The sequence below is a fragment of the Rhyacophila brunnea genome, unplaced genomic scaffold (assembly GCF_057557595.1).
Source record: "Rhyacophila brunnea isolate RB1 unplaced genomic scaffold, BYU_Rbru_1.0 scaffold_16, whole genome shotgun sequence".
In the NCBI taxonomy this organism is placed as follows: Eukaryota; Metazoa; Arthropoda; class Insecta; order Trichoptera; family Rhyacophilidae; genus Rhyacophila; species Rhyacophila brunnea.
In genome coordinates this window covers 18,012,619-18,031,662 of record NW_028232816.1, presented here as the reverse complement: position 1 = coordinate 18,031,662, position 19,044 = coordinate 18,012,619, and the positions used below count along the sequence as shown (strand labels likewise).

At 30.1% G+C, this 19,044-nt stretch overlaps 1 protein-coding gene across 1 annotated transcript in view; it reads left to right on the top strand.

Annotated features, from left to right (window-relative positions):
* Positions 1-19,044, top strand: part of LOC147074486 (zwei Ig domain protein zig-8-like) — a 132,011-nt gene that overhangs the window by 95,386 nt on the left and 17,581 nt on the right. The window contains exons 4-6 of the mRNA XM_085943459.1: positions 1,429-1,545; positions 5,375-5,468; positions 11,412-11,539. Coding sequence (XP_085799585.1) covers positions 1,429-1,545; positions 5,375-5,468; positions 11,412-11,539 — 339 coding nt within the window. The remainder of the gene's footprint in view (positions 1-1,428; positions 1,546-5,374; positions 5,469-11,411; positions 11,540-19,044) is intronic.

Below are 19,044 nucleotides of genomic sequence, written 5' to 3'. Positions count from 1 at the left end.
GATGATTCAACCATGGCACCAGCAAGGGCCGCAACCTTCTGAACAAGCAGTTCCGACACCATCATCAACAAAATGCAGAGAGCATTGGACTTAACTTTCCCGTTACAAAGTTGCGGACCTTCCTGGTCCAGTCCTGGAACATTCTATTGCAAATTAATGTATAAATTAATAATAAGCTTTAATTGATTTCTTCGGTGAAGTTATAATTGGCTTTCATAATATTATTATCTCCCGAATCGTTGAACAGCAGGCGTTTCTGCTTGTAAAATAAATTGTAGTTACGTTGTCCTCATATCAAAAGCTTTTAAATTTTTTTTCAAAAGAGTATTATTGAGTATTTGTTGTTTAACTAAAGACTGATATCTCATTAGTTAACTCCATTAATTATTTTCCAATTTATGACTCTTTTTCTTAGAATTGACGATTACACCTCTTGAGTGTAGTATTTTTATTGTTTATAAAGAATAATGACCAAATATTAGGCTTTGACGATTTATTATAATATGCTATAGAGTGAATTGTTATTAATAAGATAGGGTTTTTACTAAATAGGGTTTTTTACTGACACTTCAACTATTCATAATTTGGTTGTTGTTTTTTTTGTGTATATATTGGAGTTTTAACCTACTTTATTGTATTTATTTAATATATAAGTTAGAGTTGAGAGTGTTCGTTGTCAGTTTGGATTGCCTTTGTTGAGAGTACACGGTGCCTGAAGATGCCGAAAGGCGATACCCGGGTCGCAAAAAACGACTTAAATGGAATAGTACAAAACTAAATCCATTAGAATTTAAATTCAAAATCCATAAAGTACCTTCGGTCGATAGTATTAATATTATTAAACATAGTTATTTCCTGCCCAATTTGTATTTTCTATGGTATGTTAGTTCTGCTCCCTGGGAGAACAAGTAACATACGTTTCTGATTTATAAGATAGTTATCAGGTTAGCACTATTGAATGACATAGTTTGCATTTACACCTCGTATAAACCGAAACAAGTGCGAGGCCAAATATAGATCTGGTTCTGACTTTTGGACTACGGTATTTTAGCATAGCTAAGAGAAAGTCAGTCGGATAAAAACGTGGATAGTATTTATACAGCCCCAAGTAAAGGAGTCTCAATAATCCTATTTGCCATCTCCATAATAAGACCGTTCTTCAACTGATGCGGTGCCCAAATAATAGACCCACTATCAAGCATACTTCGAGCTAAGATCTAAAGGATAGATCCGAAAAAGACACGGAAAGTACGTAAAGCGAAGCCAAAAATTTGTAGTGACTTTTTACAAAAATGGTAACCATATGACCACTAAATGGCATTTAATATTATGTATTATGTAGTGAAAACGTGAGCTATAAAGAAAAAAGTAGATATGATAACGTATTAATTGTAATAACGACTATATTTTTTTTTTGTTTTGTTGCAGGTTTCCTGGGTGAGGCATAGAGATATTCATCTTCTGACTGTAGGGCGTTCAACGTACACTTCAGATCAGAGATTTCAGACTGTCCACAATCCACAAACTGAAGACTGGACGTTACAGGTAATATATTATGTTGTTTATTATTTATTATTAGAAGATGACAGTGATGGCGCATAATAATATTAGTGCTTTAGTTCGTGCGTACAATCTTGCGATAATTTAATAATTTGATGTGTAATTTAAACCGTTTCTAGGTCCCCTTTTAAATCGATTGGTTCATCTACGTCTGCCGCTGACACGACGTAATATTGTATATTTTCATGTACGTGTACACAAAAACTACACATCGTTAATTTTGAGCTAAAAATGCGCGTTTACGTTAGGTATTCATAAAATTTTATTACGGTTGTAGATACAGCTAAACCAGAATATATATAATTAAATGGTTTGCCTTTATATTATATAGTACAAAGGTAGGCCATCTAATATTATAGTATTTATTTTTTATGATAAAATGAATAAACCGCCAAGTCGTATCGTATTGACCGATTATTAACTATTCATGGAATAGCTAACCAAAATTTTTGTTTTGTTAGTGGTTTATTTCAATATTCACAAACGTCAAACAATATAAACAGAATAACTTAAGAAACAATAATGAAGGTAGGAAGTAACCTAGTGGCTTAACGGAAGTTTATCCAACACTAGTAAGATTGTTGGCCTACACTTGTTTTCCATATACTAAGAAGTAGGTACTACAGATAGATACAAATAGGATAGTATAGTAAATTATTAAAATGTCAATTGGGTATGGTGGTTGGCCGTTATATTAAAATAAACAGTATCTATACTTAGATCAGTATTATATAAAAAAAGGATCGTTACCGGTCATTGAAAGAATATTATCAATTTCAAATTATCGTAAAAATCGTCAATTAATTATTCATATCGAAAAGTATGAAAGTGCTGGTAAAAAAGCACTGAGACTTTAAGAGCCCATATGCTCAGCGTAGGTCAAAATGGAGCTTTTATGGTATTTTCAGAGCATAACCCTGGACATTCCTTAACTGCTCGTTAACATGATCTTAATCTCCCTACTTCATTTATCGTTTGTCAATTTACGGCTACGGCCGTATGTTGTAGCTTGGCCACTGGGATATGCCAATAGAAATGGCATATTTCAAAAAAATATTACCTTCTTCTTAAGTCAATAATTATAATAAAGCAAACATTATTCGTAGGATGTTCATCACATTTCAATGGTCAAAGACATAGCTTATAATCAGTATCTTTAGAATTATCTTCAAATGTGTTAATCGTGCGCATTTTTGAATAATATAATGCATAATTCTTGTCAAATTTGGGACCAAAAGATTATAAAATATAATTTTTATCGTAAATATGTCACTATATAATGTAAACATTATTTTACTAATGGTTTTGTAAATGCGTTTAAAAATTAATCAATCTAAAAAGTCTTAACACCACTTCACATGGACGTACTGAAATATTACAATATTCTAAAACATTAGAGCGAGAGGTTTAAAAGAATACTATTTTATGTAATAAAAATACTTTATGCAGTCATCAAATGTTGAAAATATATATAAAGGATAATAAGGCTCAAAATTATATAAATAGATTATCTACAACGTTTAAGGAATGTCCAGGGTTATGCTCTGAAAATACCATAAAAGCTCCATTTTGACCTACGCTGAGCATGTGGGCCGTTAAAGTAACAATAATTTTTTGATGACTACTTATAGATACTACATAATATTTTATATGTTTTTAACCATGTCCGATTCGGTAACAGGATAAAACAAAAGACGAAGAAACAGAACGGTGACAAAACAGAACAGGGAAAAATTAAACATTCAGTTTTTTCGTAGCAATTTATTAAATAAATATTAAATATTAAAAACGCAAGTTCATAAATGAAAATAAATTTAATATAATATAATCACTGCATTTTGGCCATTCAGCGGAAGAATCACAATTTACCTGCTTGGTTTTGTTTGATTTTGCTTGATTGAACATATTTAATTGATTAAAACGAGATATACCTAACATGCCGGCAACACCGTGCTTAGTCCCGTTTAATTGAGACTTTCCAGCGATTAGGACTGTATACACAAACCAATCAAACCATGTAATTTGATTTTTTTACGCGTATTAAAAACCTGTTTTATTAAAAATCTATACAACATAGAGATAGGTACGATAATTTCAAAATTAAGTCTTATTTTTTTCCTGAAATGTCATAGTTATGTTCATCGCTGCTCTGTTTTTTCAGTATTCTATTTTTAACAGATTTTTGCTTTTACTAGAAATGAATATTAGCCACTTGTTTAATCCATTGGGTCCATATTCTGACTCTAAAAACAAATTGAAAAACAACAATTGTGTGTTTGTCCGATCCAGTATTCAAACCTGGTCGATTTGATAATACTACACAATAAGCATAGCATATTACAAACTGTACACAAAATTAATTTTCATTAAAATTAGGTACCATGGAAGTTAATAATACCAGAGCTTAGTGAGTAATAGATGTAAAAAAATCGACGTCAGAATGTGAAACAAAAGTGTACTTTACGTATTTAATTGCGTGCTTTACATAAAACATACTTAATATTATAATATGACCAGTGCCGTCTAAATATCCATTAGTTAAAAATTACTAAAACCTATGTAATAAATTTTTTAAAAAATATTTATTTTCCGCAAAAATTCGAGCGGAGCTGTAAATAAATGTTGAGTAGGTACGTGTGATAAGTGAAATAAAAGTTTGCATATATTTTCTCTGCTCAAACAGTCATTCTCGGAATAAAAATTAAATCTAGTAATGAAAATTATACTTTGTGGAACCGATTAGGTATAAAAATATTATTTAAATAATAAAACCAGCAGTAGGTAGACACATGAGTCCATACAAATTGAAATATTCAGCAATATTTTTCCATAATTGAATTTCTGTTTACAATAAACTGAACAAATTTTACATGCCAAATATTTAAAAAATCCAGTTAGTTCATCTCTGTGCAGGTATTAATAGATGGTTTTCTGCGAATGATTGGTTATAAAAAGTTTTTTTTTAATGTGCGTATCATATACGGAAAACAATTTAATATAATATATTTATAAACAATCTCTTCTTCTATGTAATCGCGCCTTCTTGTTTTCAAAAGTTTGCTATCATTCAATCTACATAATAATCTATTATTATCTATTGCTGGTTTTAAAAGTGATCATATAGCCGAGGCAGATTTGTCCTGGTTTTTATTTGTCATTTATATTTTCACTGATTTGATTAATGACTAAAATAAGCGGAAAGAGGTACTCCATATATAACGTCACGCCTTGACATATAAGAGAGGATCTTAACTGAAATAATGATCTGTGACAAAAGGGTAGTTTTTTTTTTAAATATAACGTCACAAAACTAACAATAACAATATAAGTATGTTCGTATTTTTCTAATAACACAATTATCTATAAGATTAGTAGATATTATACGTTGACCACATTGAGTTGGAAAATGTGACATTATTTAGACATGGACGTAATAGGTTTTGTAATCTCAAAATAAAAAAATGCGATCAAAAATATTCAAAATCATGTTGTGACGTAATTTATGGACGACTCCATATTTTTTTAGTTTGTATGACTTGAATTAATTGGAGTTATCCTTCCGATAGAATGAATAAGGTTTCTTTGGCATATGTATACATCCTTAAAACTCTCTTATTAAATAATATTATGTCTACTATTTTTATTATTTTGTTTATTTGGTTCCAGTTTAAGACGCCATCATGGTAATTGAATTGTACAAAAGTTTTTGTTTTGCAATCATAGAAAAATATTATGACATAACAACGATAAATCTATTTCAGTTATCTACAAATCAGAATTTATACATATTATATTATTTGTTTTTCTTTTTTAGGTTAAATTTCCACAAAGACGTGATTCTGGCATTTACGAATGCCAAGTGAGTACGACGCCGCCTACTGGACATTCGATGTATCTTTCTGTAGTCGGTAAGTTATTTTCATACACTGGAAATCGTTTGTAGCACTGATTGAATATTTCTCATTAACCACGATTTCTTTTTGACCAGTAATGTTAAGATTGGTCAGAAAATTGCTAGGCAGAGCGCCCCAATACTCCGATGATCTTTCAGAGTAAAAAAAAACTGCGGAATATGAGATGATCTGTCCGCTCATTGCAACCAACTGGAACATTGATGGCGTATTGTGTTAAACCAATGTCGCAACAATCACTTGACAAATGCATAGTTGGGAAGAGTCTAGGCGCAGCTCTCGCACGGATACGACAGAAAAAGATTAATCACAATTATATAATACTATTAAATTTATAAGTGACAAACCCATGAAAATTTTGTTTTAAGCGTTAATAATAGAATAACCAATTATTATATAATGATATTATTAGTAAGTTATTTGAAGTATGAATCTAAGAATATTTAAAGTTTGCCAAATCAAACATTCTTTTTCTGTCTTTTGACATATTATGTAACATTGTATATTGTAGTGATGTGTATGAGTTTATGTCGGAGTATTACATTTAATTACAGCCAAGGATTCGGAAAAAATATATATTACGTGTAATATTTTTTCTTTTCATATGAGATATAAAATATGGATAAAGATTGAAGTAACAAAACTTTGGCGCGGGGAAAAAAAGGTGGGGAGTAATTTAGGTAGTTTCAAGGGATGCTTCGATGCTTCCCGGCTAGCCTATCTATCCTTAAGCCTCGCCGAGTCCTTACAACGATACATTTTTCAATATTATATAATATATTATATATATTTCACTTTCTCACTTTATTTCGTTAACTTTAAAGTTACAAAAATATACTAACAGCACACGAGTTACATAATAATATTTTTTTCATAATTCTGTCCATAACGGGATTATTAATGGGTAATTAAGGTGTTTATTGTGGTATCTGGTATCAATACATTTTTAAAATATCATATGTAATATTTTAAGGCTGACGACAGGCTGTTTCACTGAATTGTAAATTATGGTGGTGGTGCTCTTTATTAATTATTTTCAAATGCAATGCGGTAACCTGTTCGTAATAAACGACTATTTTCAGGGTAATACATGTCGTTCAAATTAATAATATACTTAAGTACTTCAATATCATTTTCTACAAACAGTTTACCACAATATTTCATTCGAAGTATGAGTAGAAACCAGCATTACCATCATTGTTTACAGTTTTGTGTCACGGTCTGACTATAATGGGCCTTAATAATACAAATATTTTATTTAATCATGCAGTTTAACCGTGAATTCATGAGAAATTATTATTTTTCCTTAGTTTTTGTCATTATTATAATAGTGGAAGAACTTAATCTTGATATCGCGCAGATTGCGATTTCTTCTAGTGCGTACGAATAACATAGAGTAATTATTTTAATTATTTCTGACTGTTCTTACAATATGGAGCCTGTTGCATCATTTCTATAATCCCTAGGCATTGTTCTAACTATATTATATTTTCTGTATACGGTATGTTTATAATAATTACAACACAGAAAAAAAACACTAAAAATAAAAAATAAAATTGATCTACAAGAAAATACAATACTTTTTTTTTTACAAAGATTGGTTGTTAGTACTTATTCAATAAACGATATTAAGCCCCGTGGTAAACTTATTTAAATGAAAATTGATTTTCTTTTAGACAACAGTAGGTTTTGTCTGCACAAGTATCATATCTCACAATGTCGTAGCAAGACAATTTAAACCCCTCCAGACTATATTATTACAGTCCGTTATTGCATCAAAGAATATGTAATGGCGGAGAAAATCGAACTAGTCATTCCAATATATCAGCGGCAAAATAATCAAATACAACGATACGTGTCCCCCTTTTGTCCCATGTGTGGTACCGTGTTCTGCCAAAAAACATAACACACAATACTTACACTATTAGTGCTATGACCACTCAAGGGAGAATTTCATTTCTGTACCTAATGGCAGGCGAAATTTCCTTTGTAGTGCCTAATGAAATTTATTCCATATCACATAACATCAAGAGATTTGATGTTTGCGGACCGAGGTGGTTTCGCACTTTGTATTTCTTTAATACCCATTGAATGCATATATTAGGTAACCCAATCAACTTTATATACTGTATTCTGAAATGTATGCATACAATTCGATAGGTGTAGTTGTGTTGATTGAATTTTTTTTCGACAATGTCCAATCCCAATAGGGATGCTCATAATCATATTATGGGATTCCACAGAGCGAAGGCTTGTATTAACAGATTTTTTGTTTTTGAGAACATTAAACATTGTTAGTCATACGTATTTTTTTATTGAACCAAGACTAGAATTTACAGATATTGTAAGTTTTTAAAAATCAATTAAACCCTATCTAAACCAAACCATAATAGTTTTGGTATATTTATAGAGTCTATTTCAATTATAGAATAACTAAGAAAACTTTTTTATTCAAAGCGTTTGATATTTGGTTGCACAAACTTTCATCCCAATTAAAAAATATTTATTTTTTGAGGGAATGTGATTGGTTTAAAATACGAATATAAATTTATTTCTGTGCTGATAAGGTTATGTATTTGATTTTTTGGTACATAAATTATTTTTATAATAAATTAGGTTATGTATTTAATTTTTTGGTACATATATTATTTTTATTCAATTATTTAATGAGGAAAATCTTTTTTTTTCTCTTTTATTTTGTTAACTGTTAATGCATGGTGGAACTGCATTGTATTGTTTTTTAAATTTAATTAAACGCATTTTTTTTGTAGTACTTATTCCACTTTTAATCAATAAATTAAGATCGGTTTCGTCCGCCTCAGAGTGACATTTTCAACTCATTAAAAATCATTGTACCTCGAATGTCATTATTAACTTCATCAAGAATTTTGAATTGTTTCGTTGTTACTATATTATGTAAGGCTATCGTAAGATAGGCATCAAAATGTAAAAAATCGAGGTAGCTGGCTTTTTAACTGATAAAAAAACCTCTCATATTCTAAACGTCATGTAAAACAATATACATCCCAACAAGCTGTCAACAGTGTAAAACTGAATATTTTTCAAACGTTGTCCCGTAAGCAGTGAGGGAAAAATCTAACCGGGAGGCTAGTCGACGTAAAAAAAATAACAAAAAGCACGATAATCCTGGAATCCGGGTATTTTTTCCGCGAAGATGATTTTAATGAAAACCATTGTGTGAATCTATGTATAATTAGCATACCGTAAAAATGTTTTTGTATGTTGTCTAATACTGGTCATATAAACTTTTATAAATATTTGAAATTGGTAACTAAAGATTAATAGCTGATTTTCTCTGCATTTGTATTATTGAATATTTTGCCACCGTATCTTATAACTTACTTACGTACTGTAATGTGAATTTTTACGTGATTGCTCATCTAAATGTATTTAATAGTAATCAAAGTAATATTTACGTGGTAGAACTTTATTACAATAGTATTGAAAGAAGTTTTTTGTTTAGCAATTCTACGATAATGTATTTTTATTAACAGTGCGTAATTTGAAGTTTGTTAAAAAAATATACAAAATACGTGGGGCATAAAATAATTATTAGCATTGTTACTTCACATTCATGATATTAAACATTTTTTATATTTATTTTATAAGGTTACGCCAACATTATATTTTCATAACTCATTTGTTTGTGATGTAGGTACATAATAAGTAGCATCGCACACTATCATTAAAGAAAATTGTAAAAATCGTAACGTGTAGCTTACATGAAATTGTCTATTTAAATAATAGGTATATATTTTTTTTAAATTTTGTTCGTTAGGTTGTCAAAAATATATGGCGTAAATAATTCCATTAATGATCTCCTTCGTAAACACAAAATTGCGGGTTTGTAGTCAAAATTATTTCTGAGATAAATTTAATAAAAAAAAACGGCGCAATGGATAAACTAGTTACTTACTTCAAATCGGTTATATTTATAAACATTTATTTATTTTATCTTTCAACTCAACCAATTATTTTACCATAGAGAAAAAAAAATAATTGAATGAATTACAAATCAATATTGTACGAATCTTCAGGAATAAATTATCCTGCTTGTCACAATTTTTTAAATGAAGGTTATTGTAATTTTGATAATCAAATTACAATTTGTTCTGAAAGCCTTGTCAGACAGACAATTCCAAGTACGATTCTCGCAATTTATTAAAATATGAAAAGGATGCAAATACATACAAACTGATAATACGTAGAGGTTTATGTCGGGTCGTTTTTTTTTTAACTTTTTTTAAAGCCACGGATTCGAAGCAATTGAATATTGGGTAGGTATACTTACCTATTTAACTTTTCACACAAGATATAGAACATCAATTTTTATAATTAATATATGTGAAAGTTTATCTAATAATTTGTTAAGATGTCACGACACTTTGTTAAGGGGCCCGTAAACGAGCATCAAACATTACAGATTGCTGATACAATAATTGTCAAAAAAATGATGCAACTATTGCCGAGTTGCTGAGAATATATGACACGTCATCAGTGTCGGGCAAGTGAGGCTGATGTATTTTGTGCGTACACGTGACAACAACGACCGGCAATGAAGTTTCTGCACCATTAAAAAAAAATCACAAACCAAAACAAATTAATCCAAAATGATAGAAGGATTTGGATAGGGTCCTACTTTTAAACAAACGTGAAACAATAAGTAATATAAGCCAGGAATTAGTTATTGATAATTATGTGTTTAAAAACTTTAAAGAATGTCAAAACTTGACGTTTAGTGAAATTTGAGGTTTGTGCAGCTTTGCAGTTAGCCTTTTCATATTAAGATCATTATAGTTTGGATTCGATGTTCAATAGCTCTGGACGTAAATAAACCACATTAATAAGCTCCAATATCCTGTCATTTGTCCATTTATTCATTGTACGTAGTGTGAATTGACGATTAGTAATAACACCATAATAATATTGAAATAACGACACGGCGAAAAAATATAACAATGTATTGTCGATTCGGCTGTCATAAATGTTTTTATTGTTGCTAGGGGTGAGGTTAAACAGAGACGTACATATAGAGATAAGATAAGAGCGAGAATGAAATAGATTTAACTAGCAATTATTGCCGTATTTTCGATTGAGTTCGATATTCGATATATCGACCAACCATGCTGCCAGAAAGCAAAGGCAATAGATGGAAAGTTTCGACAACGTAGACTACTATTTTCGTATTTTGGGGAACTTTTAATACAACACAATTGCCGTATCAAATTGCCGTCAAAAGTTGCTCGTTTACGAGCCCCTTTAGGGGCGAAATACTATAATACGTGTTAAATGATGGGAGATTTAACCAACAATTACGTTGAAATAAGCAGATAACAAACGAATACAGAAATAATTACGTAAATTCAGAGAATTATAATAAAAACAATAAAATAGGTAGTGAGATTTTCCATCACTTTGCACTCAAACCATATTGTTTATTATTTGCGGGTATTATTGAAATTACTCGTTAAAGTCTGACTATAGTTTTGACATTTACTGATTTACTTAACCTTAAATATGTTTAAATAATATTACAATTTAGTCACAATAACGGTTCTTCCTCCTAACTTTAAATTACCCATGCCATTAAACAGTAAATAATTTAGTTTATATGCACTTCGTAATCTTCATCTATTTGCAAACAAAGCATCGCATTCCATTACGAACAAAAGACCTCATTAGTCTTATCTTGCTAGTATTTTCCTATTACTTACTGTAACATTGTCAACTTCGTATGGTAACCCAAGGTGACATCAAACGAACGGATGAAATTTAGCAGTATCATAAAATGAAGGTTAAAGCCGCGTAGCGTATTCTAACAATCTCAGTTCAGGCTTTCTTTACCCTAAGGGGATGCAAAATATTACATTAATATGTGTTTTAATTTCTAAAATATGTTTTTTTTATTTTGTTTAACAGAACCAATCACAATAATAGTCGGCGGGCCAGATCTGTACATCAACACAGGAAGCACCCTTAACTTGACTTGCGTGGTACGGCATTCGCCGGAGCCCCCTCCTCACATCTTCTGGACTCACAATACAGAGGTAAGAAATACGTTAAATTTAATATGTGTGTGTTTATATTATGTATAATATATAAATAAAACTACACCACTTCCTTATCCTTATCTAAAATTAATTAATAGCTTATAATAAATTAATCTTAAATATGCGTTATTAACCTAACATAACTGTCAGCGTAATTGACTCAATTAAGGCGAATTCTTTGCCTCAATTTACGATCAAATGTGACTTCAACGCCATCTAAAGGCATCTACAGGCATCTACCATGAATTTCTAAAAATGTGTTACTAAAAACTTTCGTCGATCGCAACCAGATGGCAATAAAATATAAAATAAAATATTGTGTGTCGCCACATATTAAAAATCATAAGCTTGATAAAAATGCATTTAAATTTATTATATATTTACTTACCTATGTAAAAATATTTACAATTAATATTGGCCCCATAAAATATTTACAATTCTAACATGTCTATTTGATTTGATTTAAAGTGTTTATGATTTTTACATTTTGTTTACCGCAGTTTTTTTTACAGTGGCAATACAAGGGTATCCTGTCCAGTCAATGAACCAGATTTTTTTACGTTGTCAATACGAATTAATATAAATATTTTTCTACAGTAAAATTCATTTATAGTAGTAAATGAACATTTAAGTACAAATGTTTATAAGATTGAGTTTAATCTTGTACAATTGACAATTACGTCGAATTTCTACTAGAGGTGGAATAAAAAAATGATATGAAATGAATAGCAAAACAAATGCCATTCGAATTATTATTAAACAAAATAAGGAATATACAGTTGTACTTGGTTATTACTAGGAAGGTTGGACCGGCTGAATGTGCTCGTTATAAGCGGTACACGTTATATCAGAGAATAGGTATTTTTATTGTCGGCGAAAACAACAATTAGACACTTAACTAGTGTCATAAACGTAATCTGTCCCCGGCGGCATCCTGTCCGATCGGATTTTATTGCTTAGGGTCGAAATGTCTTTAAACAATCAACACATTACCAGTATTTTAGCTCGGTATATCCGATAAGTATCTCGTTATAACAGTGAATAAAAATGTACGGAGAAAATCATATACCAAATGTCAACGACTGTTTCCTCATTACATCCGAGATCTCGCTATGTCCGAGATTGTAATAACCGAGTTCGACTGTAGTTATAATTATGACAATGTCGATATTATATAGACATCCCAATTCATTTCGTTTCAACCATGTCCGATCCTAATGGGTTCATATGGGCCTCCACAGAGTGGACGGTTTGTATTAACTAACTAACTTTATCTGAGATAAGAATAAAGTAAGACACGCAACGAATTGAATAAAAAAGAAGTTGGAGGTAAGAAAAAACGTAAATAAACATGCGAACAAATCTTGATAAGCAAACCCAAGGACAAAATAAGTGACAAATTAAAAAAAAAATTGTAAAACGTAAGAAAAAAAATTAGAATTTGAAGTAAGTGCACCACTGATTACATAATATTCTAAGAAAAAGACAGAACGTTATTTCTTTGAAAAAATCTAATGTCGATTTTAAAGAAAAGTGCAAGATAAAATAAAATATAGTTTTATTTATTTTACCTATAAATGTGTAAGTGAAATGGATTTGGAGATATAAAAAGAAACCTTATTGGCCCAGTGGTTTCTAGGTGTGGACTTTTGTAATTCCCTGAAGATCTCGAATAAATAATTAAAAATTATCAACACCTATACCATATTCCTAGGTATCTACTATGATTGAAAAGTAGATCTTAATTTTTTGTATTTATGATTGCTTCATAAAAAAACAATATTTACGACTTTATGATGTAGCAGATAAATGAGCAACTAAATAGTGATCCAAATATTATGAAAAGTTCAACTATCAAAGCATCACGGCATAAAATTAGTAATACCACGGTTATACACAATTTATTGTACCTACCTATTGTTATAATTTTCTTAGTTCATTTAATCGTTTTTAATTTAATTTATTTTCAAATTCACCTCTTATGTGTTCATTCACTGAATTGTTTACCCTATATTTTATGGAGACTAATAATAACTTCTATTTTCTACATACTAAATTATCAACCTACACTTTTTGACAGGACGGCATACAGTAGATAATAATTTTAAGGCCGTAGACAGGAATGAACGTTTGATGGCCCAAATATAGTACAATAGTATGTATGTAATTAAAGTTAGGGTACAAGTCGGTTATCCTGGATACAGCGGCAAAGACATTTTGAAAATAGCCTATATACTGGATTATTTGTTAGGATTACCTAATCTAACTTAAACTAACGCAAACTAACAAATAATCCAGTATATCGGCTATTTTCAAAATGTGTTTGCCGCTGTATCCAGGATAAACATATAGAACAAAAGTTAGTGAAGTGGAAGTTTGTCGAGGCTGTTTTGATCGGGTTAATTTGTCTTTGAATAATATTGTGACTAGAAATTTTAACAATTCTTATTATTTTTAACATTGTATATTGTTCATAATTTTCGCGACTACCACGTGAATAGACGATTTTTTTTTACTTATAACATTTTAAACACTTAACATAAATATGGATAAATTGTACAGTTACTAGACAAAGATTAAATTTGATGTGTGTCAGAAGTATCTTAGGCATTTTCGCTCGTATGCTTTCTTTATATTATTATGAAACTATATTTATTTTAAAATCGCTTTATAAAAGGTAGGTACGTCAAAACAGTAATAAATATCTGAAATAATTACACAACACTATTTCAGAAAGTGGAGGTTGATATATGTAGTCCATTGACATATGCTCCAATATCGCAAACAAAAATTATTGACAGCAGAATTAACACAGTTTTTGTCTTCGTACCTGGCGAACCTTTATTTTCAGTGTATGTGTGTGTATGTATTTTTTAATCTATGCAAGTACTGTTTCAAAAATAGTTCGATTTATTTCCGCGTTAGCAGCATATGTCGATAAAGTCTTGTCAAATATTCATTTTATTTACAATCGATTCGTTAATATACAAAAATACAAGATTAAATTTAAATAACTAGCCTAAAAATTATTAAATAATATTTTTAATAGAAACGCTAAGCGTTTTTTGCGATAAATTACGTCTGAACCGAGATGTTTCGATTTTAATTGCATGCTTTCTAACCTCTAAATCGATGTTTTTTTAAATTTGAAAAAAAAGATATAAGGATATAATAAATTCCAATTAACGTTTAGCGTTTCCCTAGGTAACAGATTTACGTACATTTTTATCGTAATTTTGATAATAAATCTTATGTCATTCATTCTTACCACCCGATAGAAATGTACCGAATTTGACACGTATTTTTGGTATATAGAACTCCACGATACATCTTAATTTTTTATTTTATTTTTCTCATTACTTTTGAATATATATTTACCGATTAATAAACTTTTCTAGCTATTTTTCGATAACAACTTTACCTAGAGACATCACCTTAAAGTAGAATTAACAAAAATAACTTTGTTTCAAAACCTAACGTTAAATTTATTAGGTTAATTTTATGATATATCTTCTTCTTCCTGGCGATACAACCCTATGTGGGTTTTGATCAGATCTAGCATGCTCCATCTAGGTATACCCTAAGTCAGTTTAAAATACCCAATGTATTTAAATTTAATTCGCCGCTATCCCTCTGTTGTGTACAAAATCGACCAGGTATTCGTTTGGCTTCCGGCTTCTCAAACGTTGATTGTTTGTCATATATCATCCATCCTAGACTATAATGCTGTGGAGGCCTTCACACAAAGCGTACAGCTTATACTTGTATTTTTGTCTCCACCCCAAACGCGTGACATTGATGGGTACAATGATATCACACAGCATATTCCGCGCAAATGAGCCCAACACTCTTTTAGTCGTGTTTTTTTTGCCCATGGTCATATATAAGTATTTTTTAGAATATGCATTTCAAATGTCGGTTTAATGCCTTGGAAAGTAGATTTTTTTATTTTACTGAAACGACAACTATTGTAGCCTAGGATAATTTTGATTTTTATGATATAGACTTTTACTGTTAATGTAGGACCCTAGGTAAATGAAATTATTGACCTTCTTGAAAGCGCTGTAAGTAGTGCACCCTGAAATATTTGTCTGGTCATCTTGATACAACCATATATTTAGTTTTCTTCACACTAACAGTGAATCTTGGCGTCCTGGATTTTTTTCTCAGGGTCCACAAATACTTATATGACTGTAGTTTCGTTTTAGCCTATCATGTCAATGTCGTCATTATAATGATAAATACTTTTTTGTCTCGATTCACTGCTGATGAAAATATAGATGATCTCCCAATTATCCATCAAAACGATTTTATGGGAAAATAAATTATCGTAATTTTAATATAATATAATTATTAATATACAACAGTGGCGAAGGGTGTGGTAGGTTGAAGATACGCCATATATAGTGCACATTAAACTTTGTTAGTCAAACGTATTTGTTTTTATTGAACAAAAACTACAATTTACAGATAGATGGTGTTGGTTAGTTTTTAAAAATCAATTAAGCCCAGCCTAAGCCAAACCATAATAATTTTGATAGGTAATAAATAGTTCAATTGAATTTTAAAAACTAGCCAACACCATCTGTCAATTGTTGTAGTCAATGAAGTAGAAATTCAATGAAGACAAATACGCATGTCTGACAAAGTTTAGTGTGCACAATTTTTGACGGATCTTAACAGCCTACCTTCACCCTTCGCCACTTCTATATAATGAGTTTGTTAACCTATGCAAATATTCATATAATGTTTTATCAAAAACATAAATACGTTTCTAAGATTGAAACATAAACAATTTTCTGTATTGTGGTCTGATTTTCAATGAATCTGAATAACTAAAGTTTTGAAAATAAGTAAACTTAATAATAACGCAAGTTGTTTCTTGGTAAAACCCCAACCGTAGGAAATATAATCTCTTAGTATCATTTGAGAAGTGTGTACTTAATTGTAATGCTCCAATATTAATATCATCTTAATTAATTTATATTACAAAGTTATTTGAAGTGCTTCAATTATTACGTTAAGTACTGAACCTATTGATATTTTCTCGACACAATGTGCCGGTAATAGACTTCATTTCGCAAGTTACAATGAGTTTAATAAACATTAAATACCTCCGAATGAGGTTACTAGGGACCCTCAACAAAAACAATCCTAACATTTTTGGTCGCATTGTACGAAGCGTTTATTAATACGAGTAGATATATGCCAATTGCTTTGTTCTTAGACAAAAGGCAACGCTTGAAAAGGTTAACACAATACGAAATTAACAGAAAATTTCGTAAACATCCCTTGCAATTACACGATTCTGTTTTATTCAATTGAGCTCTCTTCTCTAGAATGACCCATTGTTTGGTTTTATTTAAAGTTTTGTCTTAATGATCGCTAAGACTTTTTTTAAAATCACAATAAAAGTTAACTACAATGATAATGGTTTGAATTGTTCGGTAATCTTAGTGAAAACTGTGAAAATACTTTTAATATAATATAAACATTGAAAGCTAAAGTTCAACAAGGCCCCCGTAGTCCAATGCATAAGACGTTGGTATTGCATTCGGGGCTCCTGAGTTTGATTCACGGTGAGGTTATAATGTATGTATGTAATTATTATCACTTAACTTAACACACTACTATTTCACCACACAGCACTATTGTTAGGCCTCATGGCCTATTTTAGAATATTACTGCTATATCAGAAATAAGATTTGCCTATTGAAAGTCTAGCTTAACTTAATAAAATATATTACATATTAACTTGAACAGGTAGGTACTAATTCACTTTCAGCTATTAAATAGAAAAGATAAATATATTGTTAATTATCAAATTAAAAACAAATTTAAATTAGTACAGTAAAAAATATGTTTAACAAAACAACTAAAATAACATTATAGGTATGCGAGTATTTTTTTTATAAAATAATTTTCATCAGAATGTATTTATTTCAGATAGTTTTAATTATTAAAATCGCTATATTATTAATTGCAAACTCCAATGGGCCAGCAAGATTGGATATAAATAAAAAGGACTTTAATTTAAAAATATATTTTTTTCTAGAAATGAAAATCGTTATAATTAATAATAAAAAAGTTTAACAGTGTGTTTAAGATTATTAATTCTTCTTAACCCTTGGGGTATGAATTTAAATCCAGCGCCTTCAAAATTAAGAAAGGTTAGGAAATGAATTCTAGGCACGCTCGCAATATAGGTATCATACCTAAAATTATATTATATCTGAAAATTTTGTCGAAATTTGTTTTCACCATTAATAAGTTGCAAATAACTGTCATACACTATTATATCGTAAATGGTCGTATGTGAAAAAAATATTATGACTATCTTATTAAGTACCTAAATACATTTGTTTTATCGGAATTTATATTATCGGCAAAATCTTCTTATCTGCCTTATTCGTATTTATATTTTAAATATATACCTAATAAACAGGAAAAAGATCAAACATATTTAAAACTAGAAAAATATTACATTAGCTAGTCGAAATTGATAAAAATATTATTTGATACGCCATATTGGTAGACAATCCGCGATATGTTTTCATTTCTGTGGAGTATGCAGAAGTATGAAAAAAACACAAACGAAATGCACATTCAATATTTGTAATGTTTGAAGATAGTCGGCGTGTATTGTTTTCCTTGTATTTTACAGCCTGACCATTATAAAGTAATAAAGCGAATTTGGCTTTGGCTTTTGGGAATCATGGCGATTGTTCGCACGTGGTGATTTTTGTCGTTCAACGGTCAGTTGAATGTTGACCAAGAAATCGAAGTAAATGTTCCCACGTATCGATTTAATAAGGTAATGATGCAATCAAGACGACTTCAAGTGAAATAAACAAATTTGACGTGCCGATACGAGTTGTTATCATCTTGGCTATTCTAGGAAACTTGTTATGCCGTATCACTGGCGATAAGTTGCTGGCAACCTCAATAAATTTCATTTCAAATTATCAAAATTTGTTTGACTAATAATTATTTTAATCGAAATTTAATGATTCATTGTTGATCAAGTATAAATGACCTCAACTTACAAGTCAATTAAGTTTGTTGAAATAATATTAATGATTTCCACTTCTCGATTATTCACTTCCAACTTACTTATTTTTTAACATTATTATAGTTGAATGACAAGAATCGCCACGTGAGAACGCCGCATTACATTATTTTATATCATATTATTTTTTTCTGTGACTAATATTCATCACGGTGGAAAGAAAGTACACCGTTGTAAGCTATAGTATCGATTTACTGGTATATCTATTTAATTTTGAATGAAAGGTTTAGACACATTTGAAAAAGTTCAAAGTGGAAGTGGCAAAGTAAAGAACATTACTTGAATTGTTACTTATTACGCGAAATGATTGATGGGCCTTTATAAGGGCCATAATGGTACAAGTTGAAAGTTTAATAGTTTTTGGCTGAGATCGATTATGTAATTTAAACTTCGACTATTAACCCTGAATCCAAATTTGATGTCGATTTGGTAA